At 37.6% G+C, this 24,005-nt stretch overlaps 1 protein-coding gene across 3 annotated transcripts in view; it reads left to right on the forward strand.

Moving 5' to 3' along the window:
- Positions 1 to 24,005, forward strand: part of LOC119661384 (homeotic protein distal-less) — a 135,522-nt gene that overhangs the window by 17,715 nt on the left and 93,802 nt on the right. For all 3 annotated transcript variants that reach the window (XM_038070705.1, XM_038070702.1, XM_038070704.1), the window contains exons 2-3: positions 4,255 to 4,430; positions 18,775 to 18,953. In XM_038070705.1, coding sequence (XP_037926633.1) covers positions 4,255 to 4,430; positions 18,775 to 18,953 — 355 coding nt within the window. The remainder of the gene's footprint in view (positions 1 to 4,254; positions 4,431 to 18,774; positions 18,954 to 24,005) is intronic.

Below are 24,005 nucleotides of genomic sequence, written 5' to 3' on the forward strand. Positions count from 1 at the left end.
ATATTGTACATGAAAATTATAATGTTTTTTATATTTGATGATGAAAAAAGAACAACAGTTGACTAGAAACAGACTATGGCGTTCACTTTGTTTGCCGCAATTGAGGTTGAGAGATTTGTGAAGGAAAACGCTAGGGAATGGCAAAAATATAAATGTACATAGAAATGGAGTGAAACAGAATGGTGGCCGGTCAAATAAGATGTAATGTTTCGTGATATCAAGGGGCGGATAGTTGGCGTTTTTATTGATTTCTTATTACTTGAAGACATTTTTTCTCTGGAGTGGAAAGAACGGTTGAGAAACATGAAAATTAATTCTGAAAACTTTTAGCTTGGTTAGAGATAAACTCGTGGTAATTCTAATTTCCAATGCTAATTATATCTGATGACACTTTCGGAATATGTACTTTAGTTGCGGAAAGGAAATCTTTTTATATCGAATAAAACTTTCTAAAAATTGAGAAAATTTGTTGACATTCTTGTGGTTAAATACTACATATAATTGTGCAAACTTCACTTATAGTAAGCTTCGATTTATCACTATAGTCATTCCCTCCAGAAGAATTTAAACAATATTCAAAAGTCCATAAGCACTTCTTTTGTGTCACCCTACATTTTCCCTAATGGTGAACTATTGAAGCTTCATCAAACAATTTCAAAAAGTTTACCCTCTACTGTTATAAATTTTTTCTTCTCCTTTGAATCGTACACGCAATTTCAACCAAGTTAGTGCATTGGGCTTTCATTTTCAATATGTTCACAAGCATTCAAACCAGACTGTGGATATAGGTAGATAAAAATTCAATTGACTGTGCATACATTTCCATCATTCGTCAAATTTCAGTCTCTATATATCATTTTTAAATGGACTATCTCCTGGTCTAGTTACCTTTGGGTGGGACAGTTTAGTAGCTTCTTTGATTTGCATTACTCGTGTGAAGATTTTATTTATATTATTTAGTATTGCGCTAGAGGATCATATATAGTTATTTATCTTTGATTGAAAGGTTTAGTTTGATATGCTTCTTAAAAATTACGAAAAGAAATCAACTTCCATGTAAGTCTTATACATGGGGTGCTATAGGCCATGCAAGATTTATACCCGCTGCATTCCCATTGTCCTGGTCCCGGGTTGAAGGAACATCCTCAATGCAGTCGTTCCGTTTTGGTAAATATTTACCTATTTTTATCCATGATAAAACCGATATATAGAATTTCCTCAATGTAACTTCCCATTATCTGACAGCGGACTTCTGCAACTTGTAACCGAAGCGAACCGAATTGCCTTTGTAATCAATGCATTCAGTTTGACGCATCAAGTGTCACCTTAGAGTTGAAATTAAATACTGCCCGGCCTAGCCGGCCAACTTGACCACTTTTTAGCGAATTCCATAAATGTGTCTTCATGCTAACAAAAGTTAATTGCAGAGCCAATTTGGGACTTCGCGTGTTGAAAATTATTAGCAGGCAGCACCCAATGTGAGGTCACGAAAATGATGGAGAATTGTAATTAAATAGGCGCAAGCCTCAGGAGCACTTGCGGTATTTCAAAATAATATTTCTAGTATCTGCCTGTTTCATATAATCTCAAGTAATTTTGCGAGAAATGCCTCCAAGCTATATTTCTTCTCTATCGAATATCATAAAACTTAATTTTTCTTTTTGGTCGCTTTTAGAGATGTTTAATCTCGGGCAGAGGAAGAAATTATTCTTCCTGCAGTTTTCCGGAGTTCGCGGCGGTAAGTCGAAAATTATTTCCCGTCTGAACTGAGATATTAGGCAGATTGTTTCAGTGATTGCAAAGGATAATGCCGCTAATAAAAGCTCGAGTCACTTATTGGGAAATCTACTCAAAAAAGTTGTTTAATTCTGTGGGTTTGCAATGAAAAAATTTTGATAAAATTGAAGAATACTAAAATATTATCAGTTCTGGGAAAAATATCTACATTTTTTTGCTTACTTATCGATCTAGTATCACAAAACGATGATTTGCAAATATTATTTTTGTTTGATAGTTGACGGGTGATAATCCGTTGTTTGAAAATTTCAAAGTAAAAATTAATGCAATTTCTAAGAACAATTTCGTATATTTTATAATTTTACAATGGCAACGGCAAAAATATTTATTTATACGAAATTGGCGTAGTCTTGGATAGTGCGATCACCAAGTTTCGTGCTTTACGGATTGTTGCTCCGTCAAGGACGCTTGTGTTCATCTTTGTGCTAGTAGGCTTTCTTCTTGGACAACATTCAAACAAATGCAATAATACTAGAACTACGCTAATTCTCATTGAAAAATAAATAAGAAAAATAATATGAATGAGAACAGACTGGAAAGGATACATAAGTGATGAATTTAAATTATATTGTAAACTAATGCAGACAAATAGTTCGTCCGCTTTTATTCTGGGAATTTCATAATGACATGTTTGTGGATGAAATCAAAGAAAAAGCTCAACGTAGTCGGAACTTATGCAGTGCGAACACAGCTAAAGAGTTTCAAATCGATCACAAAACACTTTCACAATGAGCCGGTTAAAAAAAGAGGTTTGATTCTGCTGTGGAAAGCAATTCAACGAACCAGATTTCTCAACGCAAATCGCTATTAAAACGGAACGAAATTAAGCCATTTTTGATGCAATGAAGGTATAAAAGAGCATGGGATTCCACATTCAAAAGGACTATTCGCACTATGATGACACAGGTTAGTCAAAAATCTGGAAAGTAACTACAGCTCTACGCGCTTTGCTTGAGTGAGTTGGATCCTTTGATGTTTCCTTCCTTCATCAAAAATGCACATGTCTCAAGACTGATGCAGTTATACCTTGCCCTGGGATGGTACCACAACCCGAAAACATCGCCTATCGTACGAGGAAATGTGTACCACGAATATAAGATAAAACTAAGGAGAATTTACTACTCAATGGCGTCAAATTTAAGTGCCGCGATTAAATAAGGGGGAGCCACGACATACTACTATCTCTCCTGAAGTTTTTCATGTTTACTGTTCTAAGGATTATCTATCGAGCCCCCATTTTCCTGCCAAACTAAAGTGAAGTCCCAAAACTGTGGAACCTCTGATAAGTGAAAGAAGGAACGGGGGCGAGGGTTATATCATGAAAACAAGAAAAACTTCGTTCGTCGTCGTAATTCATTGAAAAATGATACCCAACAAAGGAAAAGTCTTCTGATTTACATTTTAAGATTGGTTACAAACGTACTGCCCACTTCATGATGATGATAATTTTATTGATGAATTAGGGCTAAAATGATCAGTCTTATTTGATAGGGTATATTCGGCTATATATTGAGATTACGCATCATTTTTTTATTTCAAATTTTAGGATAACGTCATTTAAATGATGTACTACTCTTTTCCCTGAAGATGCATTATTGCCTATTCATTTGCCATTCACTTCATTCGCCATATCCATCTGCTAATGGTTACAAAAAGAGTAACCATTAGCATCCATAACAAAGTTTCTTGAAGATAATTTTTATCAATAGTTTCAATTATCCAATCAATCATATTACATATTTCTTTGAAAAATAGAAACAATAAAAAATGATTCAAATATAAAATGTATCATTTTGAATAATGTAAGCAGGCGTCAGCGAATCATACAATATATCTTCTCCCGTAAAATAGTCTACATCTACTTTAGGAGACTATTAAGCAATTACAACTACTTTTATGGGAATCTTATGTACATGAAGATGTCGATAAGACAAATATTTAATATGTTAACTGCAGAAGGAGAGGGAAAATATGAAAAAATTAGCAAAGAATCCGACGACATCAATATTACTGATGCAATGTAGAAGAATGAAAAGTGACACCAAACAAAGAAAAAATGTCAACATCTCAAATATATGGCTCTAATTGGCGATTGATTGTTTGAGAATGTAGTCCTTTAGAGGGTAGAAGTGAAATGATATGTAAGTTTAAGGAGAATTGTTGCCATTGGAATTTCCATTGCATTTTAACGCTTGTTGATGTGATTAACTGCACTGAAACACTAGCGCAGATAGAAACGCAGATAAAGTGAAGTGGATAGTAGAAAGAATTATAACAATCCATATCGAATATAGTAAAGAGAAAGGGAATGGAAACCAATAACAGTTGCTTTTCTAGAAAGTGACTTCTATGAAAATTGAACTTTTCCTTCCTTTCTTTTGTTATTTTATTGATAATCTTATGTTATGCAGTACCTGCTGATAGAAGTAACTTAATTGTTTCCCTCTCTACTTTCAGATATGGTGCTATTCGAGGTGGCTATCAACATTTCGGACCACAAGGTGGACAAGATTCAGGTTTTCCAAGCCCGCGTAGTGCTTTAGGTTATCCATTTCCTCCGATGCATCAAAATTCATATTCGGGATATCATTTAGGTAGTTATGCACCGCCATGTGCGAGTCCACCAAAAGATGGTAAGTTTATATTAATTTTAATATAAAACATAAGATTAGCGTTTCCATCTCAAAGTAATAATATGCCAAATGAAATCAACAATTTTCTAGATCAAATTATTTACTTTTCAAATATTTTTTAAATCAAATTTACATTGAATCTCCGATTTCCTAAATTCATTGTCTAAAAAGTTTTAAGAGTTTCCTGCTATGAAAAATATACTTAAGTTTCGAAATAGGTCGAATTGATACCCTCGCGAGGCATTCTCTTAACGAAAGATATCTCGAAAAATATCGTTCTGATTGCTGCTATGGCGAACGAAGAAGAAACATCACTTGCAGCTTGTCGCACAGATCCCTAGACTTTTGGGAATACATTCTGAATTATATCTCCTATTGACCACAGGCGGTAAAAATTAATTTTTTTGCCGCACGTTACAATGTCTCTTTAATTTCGTTGCTTTTGTGGATCTGGACGTTAATTTGATTTGGAAATTTGTTAATTTCATCTGAAATATGGTTAACTTGAGGTGAAAATGCTATGTACGGAAATTCCCTTAATGCACAGTCGAACAAGTCTAGAAAACTTGAAATAAAACTGTTGCTTTCTTTAACTTTAGCAGCAAACGCAATTCAGTTTATTCTTGCTTATAAGTCTTTTCTATCTACCCAGTATCAGCTGCTTGGGCAACTTTGTGATGTCTTTTAGAATGGATGTGTACATGTGGGATGATCCTCTTCAATGGCGACTCATTTGGGGTTTTGCTCTCTAGGGTAAATTTTCCTTAACTGCCTCTACCCTCTGCGTCCACCAATTTTGAAATCTTACAATCGCTACGGTGTTATCAATGGCTATTTTCACTATTTGGACTAACTTTGGTGGTATTCGCATATTCGATATTCATCATCATCATCAACGGCCCAACAACCGGTATCCGGTCTAGGCCTGCCTTAAAAAGGAGCTCCAGACATCCCGGTTTTGCGTCGAGGTCCACCAATTTGATATCCCTAAAAGCTGTCTAGCGTTCTGACCTACGCCATCGCTCCATCTTAGACAGGGTCTGCCTCGTCTTCTTTTTCTACCATAGATATTGCCCTTATAGACTTTCCGGGTGGGATCATCCTCATCCATACGGGTTAAGTGACCCGCCCACCGTAACCATATTCGATGTTCGGTTGTTTAAATTCAATGAGAACCTGGGCCTTGTCGACTCGGAATTCTTATCATTTTTCGACAATTTGTTAAACCGCGGAATTTTTTATATATTGGACATATGACATTTTTTTCTAAAGTCATGAGTAATAACTCCTCTTTCATATTAGACAGATCAGTCTGAATGAAGTGACATGCAGTGAGACTATTTTTCATAGTTCCGCTCGCCGTTCCGGGGCTTTTATCACATATTGCTGCTTCGTCCTCATCAACTGAAGGTAATGTCGACTGCGCGTCATCTTTTTATTCGCCAGGAATAATGTAATTTCCGAGTGGCGATTCAACAACAAAAATTATTGCACCCATCTCCATTGAATATCATTAAGGTTGTCGAATGGATATATGTATAAATTTGCTTAACATTGTTGTGCTTCTATGAATTTTAGTGTACGTTTTGATGTTGCAATCATTAAGAAAAGAAAATTCAGTGAAAGCCTTTACTAAGATGATAATATGCCTTTTTGATTTAGGATTGAGGGAGACCCGAGTCTGCCATCCAGTTGACGATGGACTGGACCAATCGGGAAGGCATTTTTTTGAACCTTGTTAGTTCACTGACCTAGCATTTTTCGGCTAAGTACCTATTTTTTTTAGAAGAGGCTCTTTTCACTTCCGTTTAGGGTGATTTATCCTAGGAGCATCATGGCTGAAAATTGTTTCCAGGGTTTACTCGCTCCTTTATGTTTTTGCGAAGGTAGAAGAAATAATACTGCAACGTTTCAAGAAACAAATTGAAAGCTTGATCAACGGAGCTCAACTACCACAATTATTATTATAGAAAAGTGTGCGGATTTAAGATGCCCGCTCCATCTGCTTGTTATCGATTGAGAGAAGACTTTCGTCGCCATGAAAGGAAGTGTATCTAGAATGCATTATGCAGGAGGTGCAAAATATTATCTGGGATTACCGGATAAGAACACCAGATGGAGAGTGCAAGCTTCTAGGAAAGTCTTGGGGGAACACAAGCCCATTGCCAGGAACCAACGATCATGGCGCATATATGTGTCACATAACTTAGGAGCTTATAACAACATGCTTTTAAAGTTACAATAAGCATCCTTACAAAAGCTTTGAAGCCCAGAGAGTAACTTGCTAGTGTTAAATTATTTGATAGAAACTGGACAGGAAGAATGTATCATTGGCAACGCAAATAAACACAGTCTGCTCTTAGCAAGGGTAATCATATCGTTTTGAGCATAAACGTCTTGCTTCCAATAAGAGGCGCGACCACCTCACCGATTAGAAGCGTCTTATTTTTTGTCTATTTTTTTTATTTTATCTCCTTTACCAAGGAAAGTGTATATCCTATTTGTGTTCCTCTTGACTAGTTAGAAAAATGAAGAATCTGGAGTATTTCAGACAAGAAAGATTATTCCGGCATTTACATTACTTAATTTTATTCCAAGATCGAGCTAGCCTTTCCGTTTTCACAAACAGAATCAGAACCGTGGTGGTCATAAAGGAGTATGTTCCTGTTTTTGTCATTAGGACCACTTTTTCAAATTCGCAGGTTGTCGAATTGTATGGCTTGTATAACGAACTAGCAGTCTCTAACCTGAAAGCCTACAAACTGCATTCAGTTGGAAACGTGGGGTACGACGAAAGAATTCTCAGGTTAATTATCAAGGCCAAAGTATATGACAAAAGCTGTGAAGGCTATTTGAACTGTAAATTGCTACTAAGACTTTCCAATGGCCGTTCGACCTAGATGCAAAGGCTGAATTGACTTGTCGGAATATAGATGATTTGAGATTTTCTACTTAAATAACAAGGACTGACGGCATGTTGTATTTTGAGAGCAGTATAGGCAAGCGGGTTTGCCTGCTTTGATATTGACAGTTCTGAGTCGGGCACTTGAATAGGTTCTTATGGCCATTGCGGTTCGAAGGTTGTCTTCACTTTATTTTTATTGACTTCTGGATATCATACAAGCAACGATTTGCAGGATGGACGTCCTTTATATCATCTGTGTGTCCGGGTAAATTTGATACTTAGTAAACTCTGGCAAATTCATTAGTCTTTATTCTCCTTGACAACAACAAAACTTTTCAATTCTCAATCTTGATCTTAATGTTTGAAGTAATCTTTGTGATTAGCGTTTTTTTACGTAGACTTACGATCGAGAACTTTCTCGAAACTTTCGTTTTTTCATAGCTTCTGGTTATTTGCCACCCTTTTTCTATTGGTGAATAAAAATGTCTTCTAAACGCTGTACCGATTTCTGAAAGAAAATAGCACTACTTTGAAGTGAAGTTAATGAAAAAATTAAAAAAAATCGGGCGCGAACTTCGAATAAAAAAAACGATAAGAGCAAATGAGATGAATGAAATGAGCCAAATAAAGACGAACTAGGAGGCAAAATTTGCAGAAAACATATAACAAGACGGGAAACCGGAAGCTAGACGTTTCAGGTATGAATGGTTTTGTATATTTCATTTATAAAGAGATTTCAGTGTGCATTTGCCTCATTAGTATGTAGCACATAATATGCATATATTATGTGAAAATATCCACTTTCAAGTGATATTGACATTCAAAGTCTTGAATTTGCACAGAAGCGACAGCTTTGACCTATTATAAATTTGTTAGTAATAGTGCGATTTTCACCAAATAAGGATCGTGGTCTATGATGTAGCCCACATTGCTGCAAAATTTCATGATTCCAAGGTGAACCTAAGGGGGCTTCCCTTGGCAATTACTAAAAATTATAGTAATGCAGTATTATTAACTTCATTTGAACAGGTATCCGTATGGAGGGTATTTCGGAGCCTAGGAACCATACAGTGGCAGCCTGTTTTCTCTTTTTCAGATTTTCCGGTTGTGCAGTTTCTGAGAATGGGTCCGTTAAAGAAATGATCACTTTCGATCTTTCGCACTCCCCACCTTTCCAACAAATGTCGACCGGCTTCGAAAAGTACGCTTGCATTGGATACCCACATGACTATATTTGATGAAAAAAAATGTACACCCCCCTTTTGCATGTATGGGGATCCCCCCCTCCCCTTAAATTCGACGTGAAAGGATCTAACTCACAATATGTGTGAGCGTTCGCAGTTCCCACCTTTCTACCAAATTTGGTGTCAATCGCTATAACCGTCTTCGAGAAAAATGCGTGTGACGGACAGATAGACAGATAGTAAACCGCTTTTAATAAGGTTTTGTCTTAACACACGTCCGCACATCGCACTAAACGCACTAAAAACGCTGAAAAACAACATAATACCTGGTGTTGATGAAATATCTGAGGGCTACTAAGGACAAGAAATGTGGAGATGGTGACCAAGCCTCATGAGCTCATGAATACTATTCAGTGTGATGAAACAATGGAGAAGATTAAGGCGTTTGTTTGTTCTGCTTGGAAATGTGGCAAAGTCTAAGGCGAGAACTATAGGGGGATTTGTTACAAAAAATAATTGAAATAAAGCTTGAACCCTCCTTTTGTTGGTAAATATTAGGGTGGACTTCAACGTAGAAAGTAAACGATGGATTACATATTCTCAGCAAAGTAGGTGCTGGAGAAGTGTCGGGAATACAATGTCCATTAAATGTTTGTTGGCATCAAATAAGCATAAGACAGTATCGATCGCACGGTACTGTACTGTTGTTTGCGTTTGAACTTGTGATCGTATATCAGTGTAGCGGGCAATTAAATATGCGAAACCAACTAATGTTTCGGCACAAACTCTGAATTAAAATGGGGCTGGCCCCTAAAAGACCCATCGTCGTTCTGACGTGTATAATCTAAAAGATACAAAATTGATTTAACGTGCGCTACTGTATAAATCACCTTAGATAATGTCCTATGCAGATAATATCAATACCCTGAGACCATCAAAAGAAAGCATGAAAGAGGACCCTGATGAAGCTTGACGAAGTAACGCGGGCCTAAAAATAAATCAAGAGAAAATCAAAATCAAAATGATGGCACCAACCAGAAGAAAAAGAATCTGACAAAACGCGACAATAAACGATAACAACTTCAAGCAAGTTGACTATTTTGTGACACAGGTCTCACAAAGGACAACAACGAAATAGACGAAATCAATATACGGATCATGCTTACTGTCAGAACATTTTACGTCATACATTCACTTTTGATTCGGCTTTTCCTATGTTTACGGCAACGAAAAGTGAACGACGAACCAGGTCGGAGAGGAAAAAATCAATGTTTTCGAGGGTCAAGTCTTCAGGAGTGAATAGGTGCATTATATGATAAACCAGAAACCGTGATCCATAGCAAATAAATGACAAAAGTCCTCCCAATCGAAAAGTTATGTGCAAGTTGATTCCTACTAGGTTGGTTTTTATAAGAAGCAATTTTATGACAGTGTCACTTGGAGAATGATTAGTATTTTTATCCTCCTGTTGCATAGAATACTCATTCATTTGATCAGGATTGTTTCTTAGCTTTCAGATTAAAACTCCCCAATATTCTAGGCCAACATCCAGCCAGAATACCGATTTTTGCGTAAAGACTTATTTCGACGACATAATTAATATGCTTGTGGTGAAGAAAACTGTTTTTTTAAGGTTTTGTTTGCAAATCGGTTCAATGTCTGTCTGTGTCGGTCTGTCTGTCTGCCACACGCACTTTTCTCAGAAACGGCTATACCGATTGACACGAAATTTGGTGAGAAGGTGGGAACTGTGGACGCCTAGACATGCATTGAGTCATATCCTTCTACGTGGAGTTTTAGGGGGGGTCCCCATACATGTAAAAAGGAGGTCTAACATTTTTGTTTATCGAATATAGCCATGTGGAGTATCAAACCGGGAGTGGGAGGGGTGGAAATTAATGGACCCATTCTCTGAAACTACCCAACCGAAAAATCTGAAAAAAATTCATGAAGCTGCCTCTATATGGTGCCCAGGCCTCCAAATACTCTTTATATCGATATCTGTTCAAATCAAGTTAATAATAGTATATTATCATATTTTTGGGGAAATTGAGTAAAACTCCCTTAAGTTTATCCAATAGTTATAAAAGTTGGTAGTAATATAAAATGTAATATGAAACATATTATCCCGAAGTTTCATTAAAATCACACTATGAGTAACAAAATTACAATAGCTCAAAGTTGACTTTACCGTGTAAATTTACTGCAACTAAATATCGATATCATACTAAAGTGGTTAGTCAGACATGCTAAATGCATATACATAACGGGCCACTTACAAATGGGATAGTTCTACACTCAAATATACTTACAGAAGAAGCAAACAAAACCTTTCATACCTGAAGCGCCCAGCTTCCGGTTTCCCGACTTGTTAGGTTTCCACTTTAAACTATGTGATATGTGTAAGAATCAGTCCTTGTTCTAGGTTACGTTCCTAATATCAATTCATAACTTTTCCCTTAAATGGATGATGCGTTACAATGTAGTGCCTTTTTTAACGGTAGAAATAGCTGAAATGACCTTTGAGTCAATAGCCTTTACTCTATTTTGTTTGACTAAACTACATACATACAAGGTAAATAAGTCTATTCTTAAACAAAAGTCAGTCCTTGCAATCCTTGACATTTGCTTATCTTTCTATTTATATCCTTTTGTCTAACAAATATTGTATCATGTCGTCTGTGCCTCCCACTATCCACGCAGTCCGTCACAGATAGAAATCGAAGCCAGCTTTTGAATATTATTCTTTTAACTTTTCCAATAAACGCGGTTGCTGGACGTTGCCTGGGGATGACAATTACCCTCGCCTACCAAGTAAACTGCGGTGAATGGAGTCAATGTTCTATTGATTAACAAAAGCGTTATTCAGGATTTTTATCATGCACGGTGATCAGCAAATGTCCGAGTCAATAGCGTTATCATCATGCATGTATTGTACTCTGTGTTGACCAAAGGTTGAAGTGAAGCGAAATCAAGGTAAGAAATCGATTTATAGGAATGCCCCTGTTCCGTTACATGTATTATGTAGGAGTCGGCTTCTACCAGTTGTCTTCGATGAGCTTAAATACTGAGGAAAGTGAGGTACTTCATTGGGATATTTATCTCTCAATGAAGTGCTTGGTTTTCCTTTTCCCTACGCTTTGAATGTGATTAGGCTTCACCTGTGAAAATATATCGATATTTGCAGCCATTTGATAAATACTGGGGTGAAACCGCAGAATCGATTTCACGAACCTACCTCTAAGAACGATTTATTAAATGAAATTTAGGCGATGGAACGAAGCCGTGCGAGAAAATTACTAGAGGACGTGAATGGTGATCCTCTTTTTGCAAATCTATCTGTCTCTCCTAAGTATAATCAAAATTGAAATTTCATTCATATTTTTTTCATTCCTCAAAGGGGGGAATAAGTGCACTGATATGAATGAAAGAGTCATTATCACTACGTAGACACATCTATTAATGAAAACATCAAAAAGGCTGCAAAGTTCAACAAAAACCTGAGCGCCAATGTATTTCTAGAATTACCTTTTAATAAATCAGTTCTATATTTCTCCACCGACGAACAAAAACTCAAATTAATGATGCATATCCGATAATTAATAGTGTATTGCATTCTGTATCCGCTCAAGCCTGCTGTACGTAGGCAAGCGTACTACATGCCCATGCATTCATAATTTAAATGTAGTAAATGTCGTGTAAAAAGATTGTATTTAATTAAGATACACTATTTGTTTATCCTCCGTACTTTAACTGAATACTAACAGGCATGGTGTTAATATTGTGCTGCTCAAACAAAAACGAATCAATTGCCCGTAAACGGTTGGAATACAAAAGATACATTAGACGTTGAAGCCAGTTGAGTTAATATACACCGAAAAAAAATTCAATTACTCGAATTAATTGCCCCAGATACTCTTTCACTATAAAAGTGGTAGCAGCGGATAACTGCTATCAGCAATATTTTTATGATTAATTGAATTTACGCCACCTTGATCATGTTATGCAGTTATTGTTGAGAGAGTAAAAAAGTTGCTGAAGATGAATTGTGGTTTCAGCGTATATTTTTGCAGCTTTGCTTTTGGTTGGAAAAAAGGGTAGATAGTGAAGAGACGAAGTGTTAAGGTTAGATAAAATGCCGAACCCACTGTAGATGTGTCTTTCAGGTTTTGATTTAGGACAGCGTGAATGTCTGCGGCTTCATTATTCACAAACACGTTTAATGTAGGTATTCCCAACAGCATACAATAACCTTTCCGGCTTCCACGTCGTCCTTGCTCACCTGACAATGCAATATCATCCACGAGGGCAGAGCACTGAGCGAAGTAAAATTTCTATCGATTATTAATTGAAAGGTTTCTGACTACTCTTCTGTGCATTTTCCCCTTTTCAAACAAACTTAAAGACGCGACCAGAATTTCCCTAGTGAAACCTGTTCAGGTGAAGTGCTCTTTAAAATCGACAAATACACACTTTTACAAGGTCGTCCACCATTTACCATCTAGGCTCGTGTACTATATCGAACTTGGCTCTTTCTTTTATACATTGAATCTATAAATTCACTCTACCCGTGGAAGCAGAAAGTGTGGCCTACCATCGTGGCTTTTGTCCGTATTTATGGAGGTGCCTAGGCTTCGGAGCCATAGAGAACAGCCGCCCCGTCATCGTTATAAAGCGCGTATTTTCATTCAAAAACCCACAGCCATAAATTTTCTTAATTAGCCTCGCACTAAATTGTTGTAATTGTGTTATTAATGAGGTGCTAATTATTAGGTTATGTACATTGAATTGTTTTCGCTGGCAAATTTATCGGATCAGGTCACAGAAGTGGAGGCTTTTATGGGAGAATCTGAATTTTGATCGGCCGTTGGATGAGAATTGGATTTGAAAGGGTTTTTATTGTAATATTCCATGTAAGGTATTAAATTTGGTTAATTTATGTAGTTAGAGAAACGGTTGGATATTTCAGTCTTTGTATTTGTTTGAGCGAAGTGATAAAGTTATAAATAAATGAAAGTAGGTGCGCGGGTATTTGATGATTTATTACTTTTTTTGATCATCATCGGAATACTAATTTGCAACGTAGTCTCGATTAAAGATCTAATATAATTCCTTCCTCTGCGATTTCTTCATGTGAAGTTGCTACCAACAGATATGAAGCCTATTTAATATTTCTGTTGCCTTTAGGAAATTTAGTTTGGATGTAAGGACCCCACTCAAATCTATTTGTTTATCGGATCACAAGTCCAGGGTATCCGGGCTACTAGATCTTCGCTTTGAGGATTGCTAAGCAGCAATCAGGCATATATGAAAAAAAAAATTAATTATTGTATGAAACTCACGAGGTTACTTTAAATAATATATCCTTCTTTATATATTACCATAATATTTACTTCATAAACTAGACCTGCATTAATAAGGAATTCCAAACATCCTGACATTGCGTCAATGTTCACGAAGTCGATATCTCTAGCAGTCGTCTGACATCCTGCTACGTCTTCTTTTTCTACCATGATTGTTGCCCAGACTTATCGGGTAAGATCATACTCCCTCATACATAATTTTTCGGAGCTTTCTCCTCCGGCCGGCCTAGTGGTTAGAGCGCTAGGCTGCCACACGGAAGGTCGCGGTTCAAATTTCACTGGTGGCAGTGGGTTTTATATCGCCGGCTCAGCTGTGAATGAATTTCGGAGTCAAATCAAGGCAATAATTATGAGTGAGCGCAATGCAGACCATAATGCGTCCTACATGGTACCGTAGTTTAACGATTATTATTATTGTTCCCCTCTCAAATGCGGCTAAGAGTTTCCAATTTTTCTTGCAAAGAGTCTGGGTTTCTGAGAAATGTATAAGGACTAGTTTAATATTGTAAGAGCCTTGACCACAGGATTTTCTTTTGTGGGTCTGGTAGGTGAATGCTTTTCCGCGCAGAGTGTTAGGTTAGGTTAGGTTAGGTTAGGTTAGGTTAGGAGATTAAATATCTCCTCGACACCTGAGAACTAGTCTGAAACCGTTTGATATAGTATTTCGGGGTAGCACTCTTTTCCCGCTTTAGGAAATCTTCAATTCTTCAGTCCTTTCGCAGTGGAAGGTGAGAGGATGAAAGGAATTGTTAGTTTAAGGGTCCCAACGCCATTCGTTTCTTGAACCGGTTGAGCTCATTTCCTTCGCCACAAGAAAAACCCATAAATCCCATTTCACCCGCCACATCGTTGGGCATCGTTCGCAACCCCATTGCAGAATACACAGTCGGGAGGTTGTGTTTTCCCAAACTTTTGTTGATAAGACTGAAAACCTGCATGCAAGTTTGGGAGCTAGGTAAGAAAATATTCAATCTCACGTTGCTTTCGATCCAGCCACGCATCTGAATTGTGACAACCGTGCAGTTCGTCTCCCTTTTGACTCATTTTGCCAAGAGAGTAGCCATTCATTTAGAGTTGGCTGCCGTTCCTCACGAGCAACCACCTCCCTTGAGTCTTCTTCCTTCAGTAAGGAGGGCAATGGGAATCACTCCCGCAATCACCATCATGGCCAGTTCCCAGATAGTGCGATACGAAGACGCTACCCACAAAGCTTACCGTCACTGCACTTGCGGAATACGTTTACGATAGTCCTACTTGCAGAAGGCAGCTGCTCATATCCCAAGCAGAGCAGAACAGAGTGCGTTGCAGTTACTAGCTGCCGTCTCTAGAAGTAGGACCCCCAATGTTTGCAATGGCAAATGGCCGACTTAAGGCCGAAACTGCTGTAGCCTTGTCCGGTATGGCTTTGATTTACTTAAATAAGGTCATCTTCGAGTCGATCATCAATCCGAGGTAGTTAACTATTGGTTGTGACTTTGACATGAGACGCAGAATCGGGATTTTTTTTTAAGTCAAGATGACTACTTCGGCTTTTTTCAACACAAAGTTGAAACTATGAGTGATCATCCATCCATTACTCGTCCCATCAATATGTTACGAGCAGCACTAATTTACTGTACTGTATATCATGATCGGCGGCTGTGTTCGTCAGTTCGATGAAGGGCGTCCATGACAACATTCGCCCTGGATCAACCTGATTTAAAACCGATGAGCCCCCGAAGCGCGTATCGTCTACTCTTAACGAGCCTTTTGAAAAGCTTTTCCGGCAGTTTCAACTATACAGAGACCCTGTCATGAGACATTTCTTCCGGGACTTATTTGTAAGTTCTCTTGATTGTCAACATCCGTGCGGCGATTTTTTCTTCATAAATAGGCGAAACCTTATATAGGAGAAATTTTCAATGATTTAAAAGTTACAGTTTTCTATTTTCATTGATTTCAGCTGACAAGTGCTATTTGAGGTTGTTTTGAATGCAAACATTGGCATCATATACTTCGTCTTGCCTTTATTAATGTGTATCGCAAGATCTCGCACTAATCGCCTCTTGCTTGATATTCATAAAGATAGTTTATACACGTCGGGTTGTAATTCCTATTACGCTTTACGCTTACGTTCCATGAGAAAATGCGCAAATCGTTATCCCTTTGCCGTTGCCGGGTTCATCGTTGTGTTATCCGTCCAGTCCGAGGCTCCTGTTGTGGCTTCGTAACTTCGGTTTTTCGTGTAGGGTTGTCAGCCCCCAACCTAGAGGATCAGTTGGTACAATTTGTCCCGTTTTTTGGCAAATAGAAATACGTATTTCGGGAACCAACTGTCCGCTCCTTCATTATTTCATCTTTTGAAAAATTTTCGTCACAATTTGGATTTTTATAGCTATTTCTGTGAATATAATATGTATCTTAATTAAGCTTCTATTCTTCTCCTGCTGCCCATGTCCGTGTTTAACCTTTTTTTCCGGGGGAATTTTCGAGATGTAGAGACTCTCGTAGGAATCTATTCTTCTAATGTCGTTCCCTTGCTTTAAAATATTGCCGTTGTCTAACGGCAAATGGTGTCTCTATAATAGATATGTCTAGTAATTGGCCACCTTATGTGTACGTTATTCTTATTTTTAACGGATTCGCCCTCCTTTAAGTGTTTTAACATCTTGGTATGGACTAACCGTTTTGTTTGCCCTACGTAAATTTTGTCGCAGTCTGGGCAGGAAATTTTATAAATGCCGCTTTTTTCCGTAAATTCTTTTTTGTCCTTGACTGATTGTAACCGGGTCCTAAGCAAGTATCGACTGCTGATCCAGGTGATCCGGAATCCACGTTTATGTAGCCGGAGTAGATTAATGTTATCCATTGCCTAGGTTCTGCGTTCACCTCCTGGAAGAGTGTTGAAAGTTGCTGACTTGAGACCTGCCGTAGCATCTTTTTGATCCGATTTTCGATGGGGTTCCTGTTGTGTCCGTTTTTCTTAGCCTCTCTCTATTTCTTTTCTCCTCATTGAGCGGTGTTGTGACAGTCATAAAGTTGTATGCCACCATGGTTGAAATCGTGGTTTGAGGTGTATGTGATGTTTCGTTGTGTCTGGATCGGTTTCCTGTAGATGTTGAATTCAAAATCCCATCTTTCCCGGATTATTTTTAAGTGGAGGAGCGGTATCTCTCCTTCCTTTCCCATCTCCATGGTAAAATCCCATGTGCCCAGTTGAGTTTATTCTGCTTCTTCCCTTTTGATAATTGCTAATGCATCATCCACGTATCTGATCCAGAATCTTGGGAGTGCCCCAGTTTCCTCGAGTTCATTCTCCAGGTTGTCCATAAATACCTGATTCGTGTTTCATTGCACCAAGCGAGCAGTATAGAGATTAATTGGCAGGGCTGAAGGTGGTGTTTACAAGGAAGCTCAAAGAAACTTCAACCTAGATACTCTTGCTCCGTTTCAAACAACCCTGTGCAGAGCCGGATATAAACAGACGGGGAAGCACCTTCAGAGCTTTAATGGAGATATTCAAGGGCCAGGCAGCTATGTGTATAATGGCAGGCGCCGCAGCATTTTCTAGAGGTCTTTAGATGCGGTTATAATACTCCGACTAGAGACGAAAAAAGTACTGGAGATCTGCAGTAGGCTGAGAGATGACAGAGCACCGGCCCTTGATATTCAAATAATGTTTCTAAACTGGCTATTAAGTCGGGGTAGGACATGTTTGGAGTTGTTTGAGGTATGCTTCGTGGATAGTGCATGTGCTGTTGCCTAAAGGCCTCTATGTATATTTGACATGATAAGGAAAGTGCTGAAGGAAATTATTTATAAGTGATTGCTTCCGGCTACAGAGAATCTTGGATGATTCTGTGCTAAGACAACTATTGTGGTACATCTTAATGATATATTGATGATCGTTATTGTATCTCGCGGATTTGGAGCTGAAGTCATCCGAAGCGATCCTTGTTATAAGCAAGTTGCTAAAAGATGTTGGTCTCGAATTCGCGATGGATAAAGCAGAGGTGGTACGCATACGAAGCAGGGAAGTAAGGATAAGGGTTGGAAACAGAATGGGACACCACATCATTACTTCAAAACAAGTTATCCAATATCTTGGAGTGATGACAGATGCCAGATTGTACTTCAAGTAACATTTCCAACATGTTTCCATTAAAGTATCAAGTGTCAGCATGTCCCTAGCGAGCATGATGTGAAATAGTGTTCAGCGAAGCTAGAATTGGAGAATGACAACCGGTTGTTGCGATTGTTGTTCTAAGTTTTGATTTGGATTGTTCCTGTTGATGAATGTATTCACAAACAATGGGAGTCTTCGTTTGTTTGTCATTTTCGTTACAAATTCTTTTATTCTTCAATATTTTTGCTGAATCTGAATCTTCAAGCCTGTCCCTATTTGAGGCCTGAGGTTGTTGTTGTTTTTTTAAATATTGGGTTGAATCCTCTAACCATAGTCTTCTGAAATCTATGGTTTCTATCATTGTACATGTACCACTGGCCTTCCATTTTCCTTCCATTTTCAGCCTTTTTAACAGGGCCTTGTAGACTTCTGCGTCTGTCGTATGTGCTTTCCATACATTTTACATTTCCAAATTATTGAATATACGTTAAACATTGCAGCCACTAGTAAATTTTCTACTGATAGGTGCCGCTGGGTCTACTGGTATTAATCGGCGATGAAAGTTCAATTCAATATTTATTCCTGGTAACGATTCCATCTTTTTCCCCTTAGACGATCTTCCTGTTTTTGCAATTGAGTCAGTTTCTTCAGCCTTTGTGTTATGCTATTGTTTGATTTGTCTTGGAATCTTCTGCCTGTCTTCTTCAATACCTGCAATGCACTAGATACAAAATCTGTAATAAATATTGGGTGTCATTGAGAAAAATGTGTTTTAATTTTATTTCAGATAAATGTGAAGATACAGGATTACGGGTTAATGGAAAAGGAAAGAAAATGCGAAAACCTAGAACAATATATAGTTCGTTACAGTTGCAACAACTAAATCGCCGGTTTCAACGGACACAGTATTTAGCCCTGCCCGAAAGAGCAGAATTAGCCGCAAGTTTAGGATTAACACAGACACAGGTAAGTGAGAAAAAATCCTCATTCTTAATGTAGTTTAGATCTGAATATTCCCTCATCCCTTTCAATATGTTGTTTAGGGTTATTTCTTCGAAAACCCAAATCCGGGGCACTCTCTTTAACTAGTTCAGCTTTCATTTTATCGACGCTTGTATAGATAATATCATTTTAATCACGTTATTCATCAGTGAAAGAGAAAACTCGCTATGGATTACTACAAAGTTTCACATCAGCTGCAGCAATATCTCGTACCATTTCTTTCCCGGCCATATAGTGCTACAATATAAATGTGTCCGTTCAACTTGCTATAAAAGCAACAGGGTCTTAATATCATATTTTCTCTAGAATCTCATCCTATCGAGTGTTAATTAACTTATCAACATTGCTAACCATATTGGTGGTATATTAAAGTCCAAGTTGCAGATAATCGTCTTAATCACGAAAGTTCACAAGATGTATATATAGGATTACGAACGTTTGTAGATAGGCATGTTGGTTGGGTTGGCACCGATGCAATGTTTCCCAGTAAACTAACTATCTTAGTCGAAAGTTACGTCACGTTGGAGTTTCTGTCGATTTTGAACTTCGCTTATACCAGGAATTACACTGTAAGTTGCGAGTAAAATAATCAACATTTGCCATATAAGGTAGGATTCAGATGGACATACAATAACATGAAAATAATAGCAAGGAAATAGTATAAATTGGGTAGAGCTCTCCATAACGATGTGGAACTTTAGTAGTAGTACTCTACCATAAAAAGTTCGTATGCATCTTCAAGGTTCTGTGATTTGAATATCGAAAAATATTTTTGGTAATCCGAATGTTTCCACTTTCTTTCAAAAATAGACCTAAAAATCTTTATTTATTTTTAACCCTGATACAGTCCATAAGTTACTGAATTGGCAGCAATTAACTTTAGATATTTCAAGGATATCTTTTTTAATTTTCGTTTTTCACATGTAATTATTGTCAGAAGAAAGGAAGGTTAAAAAATGTTTGGAAATTAACTTATATCTTACAATGTTCATGCTCACTTATCTCGTTCAAAACAATAAGCTAACGTGCTTAACGCTTGCACTTTACTAAACTTTTGTTGTGTATTTTCAAACCTTGTTTAAAATTTATTGATAGTGGGCGTGGGTTTCCTAATTGAATTATGCCATGTCGGGTTCTTAAAGGGGGAGAAGTTTTCCATGTTGCTGTGTTCTTGTAGTGTTTTCTTTGATAATTTTTTTTTTGAGGCCACATGCTTTTCCCGAGTGTTGGATTTTTCACCTTACTTCGTCCGTCTTCCGTTTCGGGAGTTCGCCAGATGAAAACTCGAAAGGGTTCTGACACACCATGGAGTGACTAAATGAGTCGTAGGTGTAAGTTTGCTTTCTCGCTTTAACTTTCCATTGATAAGTTGCGGTATTATGCATGCATGCAATCGACGATACATCGTCGTCAGCCTGCCCAACCTAATGCAGTTGGGTGGTGGTGGCTGCCTGAGGGTCTATAGAACTTGAATTGAAGGGGAGAAATGTGTCGGGCATTAAACCAGTCTTAAATTGACACAAGTGAATTTGGTGTAATGTCTACATAATGATTAAATGTGCCTTATTTATTGTTTTCTTTCGTGGGAGATACTATTATTCAATTTATTTAGGGTGAACGTTATTCTTCTATTGGTTTTGGATGAGGGAGTTTTGATAGGGTGAATTGTGTACAGTAAGCTCTTTTTATGTTATATGTGCAGGTTAGGAGTTGATAATTTTCATACTGAAAACTTAGCAATATACCAGCAAACATAAATTTTTGATCAATGAGCTATCAGAATTGTTTTGTAAAATACTTACAACTTTCAAAGATTTTTTTATGGGTTTTTGGAAAGGGACATTTTTTGTTATTGGAACTATCTTAATCAAATGGTGTATTGGTTACGGTAGAGTCTAACCCGACTTTACAGCACCTTGTCAATGTCCGGGTATATTATGCGGATCGATACTCAAATACTTAACGTTGATACCTAATTGAATCCCATAAAAAATTTTATTAACACAAGCTCGCTGTTGGCAGCAATGCTGTCATTATAGTGGGCAAATACTAGTACTAGTAGCAACCATTAGATCAAATAATTGCTCTCTCATCCCTATTGACCAATGAAAATTTTGTGGACTAGTTTCATTTTAATAACGTTAACCTAACTTCAAAATAGTAGATCCATCTTTTTCCGTGTAAGTTGGGTGCGTCATCATTGGGTCAGTGTATCGGACTTCTTTCGTAAGGTTAACAGCAAAAAAACCCTTTTCTCCGTGTTAGAACTGTTTTTGCATTACTATGCCTATGCATTGAAATTTAACCCATATCTGGGCCTCCAATTGCGGTTGATGCTTTTAAGGTACGATGCGTTTGCTTCTTTAAAGCTCAAATAACATAGTTAATTTAGTCTTCGCGGTGCTTTATGGAAACACCGTCGCATTTTCTGAATAATATTATTAACAAATGTGCTGGAGCATCTTTTCAATAATATCGCAAATATTACATGTGCTAATTCTCGACAATAAATTTCATAGTTCTTCTATTGTAGATGATGAAACTAATAAGTTCAGTAATATCGCATCACCAAAAGTACAGCCCGGTACAGCCCGCTTTGCGCATGAGACAAGAATTGCCTTAGATACTAATTTGCCATGCCAAATCCTCTTTTGACTTATTTTCTTACTTCAAAGATGAGCAGTCCAATACACTTGCCTCTGCCATCTGTCTGCTATTTCATCTGCTATCTGAGGAATGCCTGCTTTCACATCTCACTCGCGTCATCCCCTCCGGGTCGGGAGTTTTCCAACATTGCCACAATTTTATTACTGACGACTTGGATTATAATTCTTAGTCACAATCACATAGCGAAAAACATTCTTGCAGAATAGCCAATCAGTATACTGCTTTCCGGGTCAGCTAAAAACTAACTCCAATATAGCTTTGTGGCAGCTTTTTTAAGACTTGGCTGCAGGCAAATGAGCTGTTATCACTCATGGCTTTCAAATGTTCTGTTCAATGATGAAGATGTAAAGTTTCTGGAAATAGAGATTTGATTGTGAAACTATAGGGGAAGCTGCATAATTTTCACCTTGGATATGAAGTTTCTCCCTATGATCATTGTTGCTGGTCTACGTAAGAATCCCCGAATGTCGTTAAGCAAGAAATCTTAAAATGGAATAAAATGATTTAGTTAGATGAATATAAATACGCGAACGGAGATGTGTATCTAGATGTGTGTAATCAATAAATACAAAGAACTCTGTTGGCACATACAGTTTAATGGAAGTGACAACCAGAAAGGAGATGATTGGAATATTCTTCCTACCCAGCCTCTCACATAAGCAAATTATTCTAAAAAAAATGTTGCACGCTTTGTAATCTCTGTGACGAAATAAGGTTCTGGGACTTTCACAAAGATTGCATAGGATTTGATAGACCGCGTTCTAATTTCAATACTTTAATGGTTTGGAACGACGGAAGGCATAACATCGGCGCCCTAAAGAGAAAGAGATAAACTGTGTCCGGGGTGAAAATTATGCCGAAAATCTGGGCCACCAAGCGACTTGGGGCCAGAGGGGGTCACTCCTTTCCCTCCTTCTCTCTACACGCCAGAGTGTACTTTTGTTTAAAATATGTGTTTCTTAGGCTTTTCCGGAAATTATTAGTGTGGCTTAGGTCTGACAAAACATCAACGCTTTCTTGATGGCAGGAGCTTCACTTTGATTGGTAGATTTTGATGTTTACCTACTATTTGTTTACTATTTGCATAAGTGCATATGCAGATCATTCTCTAAATATTTTCCATTAGATATAAATCGAAGCTGTATGCTAACCAAAAAAATATTTTTGCGTCACAAATCACTTATCAATGTTTACACTGCTTTGGATAAACGCGATATCCTGCTGATAAGGAGACCCAAATGTGTAAATTTTCCCTTTGTCAAAGTTTTGGTAGTCGAAACAGACTAGATGGTGATTAAATTATTCGGAACTCTTCAAGAATTTTTTGTTGTTGTTATTGAATCCTAACATACTTAAAAATACTTACAGCAAAGAGTCCCCTAAATTTTGATTAGCTTCGTGCTTGCTGGATGGTCTTCCTTGCAAATTCCAATCTAGCCTCGTTTTGTATCTCCGCGAAATGGACGATATAAGCGTTTGCCTTCTTACAAACGCGCCTTGGAGTGATCCAAAGGCCCAATTTTTTGGTAATTTTATGTACCGTCCATTCCAACTTTGAGCATGTCATGCAGGTGAAGATTTTATAGAAGTTTTGTATGTATTTTCTTGTAAATATTGGAGATATACAAAAATCAAATCAATTTATCACAATCATAATAGGAGGAAAATGTGCATATCTATCGTTATGACCACTTTTCGTGATGACATATCATCGTCCATTATAGTGGTCGTCACGGTAGCCATTAGTCCTTCAGTCATTTATGTCCATCCACACACTGGCTCATGCTTGGCACTCGGATAGGTTACGCAGGAATATCGTACAATTCAAAAAATTAGGCAGTTTTTTCGTTACTCCTGGAAGTTACGTTTCTCAATTCAGTTGAAGTTGAACTGAAGACTGGCCCATGTAGTTGCCGTTGATGATGTCGTCTCCCAGACCCCGTCCATACTTCTGCAGACCAGTGTACTTTCTACACAATAGTGATGCCTGTAGTGCCTGCTGATCTATTATTGTAAAGAAGGGCCTTTAGATGGCAATTTATCTTCTGGCAATGCTAAATTAATTAAAAATTATAAACTTTGAAAAATGGGAATAAAAATTCAGAAAGTCTGCAGAGGCATAAAAATAATTTTACACATATGTTTACCGTTGAAATGACATTTGTGAAACGCAACCGTCATAGAAGGGAAATGGAAATGCTAAAGTATCACTGTGCAGTGCTGACTTTTGTCCTACAAACGAACACATAACGCTTCTGATGCAATCGGCATGTCTAGGACTATTAAAGAATGTTGTCTCTATATGCTTTACAAGAAAATGGATTTATAATCTTTGCCTCTCAATTGTAA

Source organism: Hermetia illucens, chromosome 1 (assembly GCF_905115235.1).
Source record: "Hermetia illucens chromosome 1, iHerIll2.2.curated.20191125, whole genome shotgun sequence".
Taxonomy (NCBI): domain Eukaryota; kingdom Metazoa; phylum Arthropoda; class Insecta; order Diptera; family Stratiomyidae; genus Hermetia; species Hermetia illucens.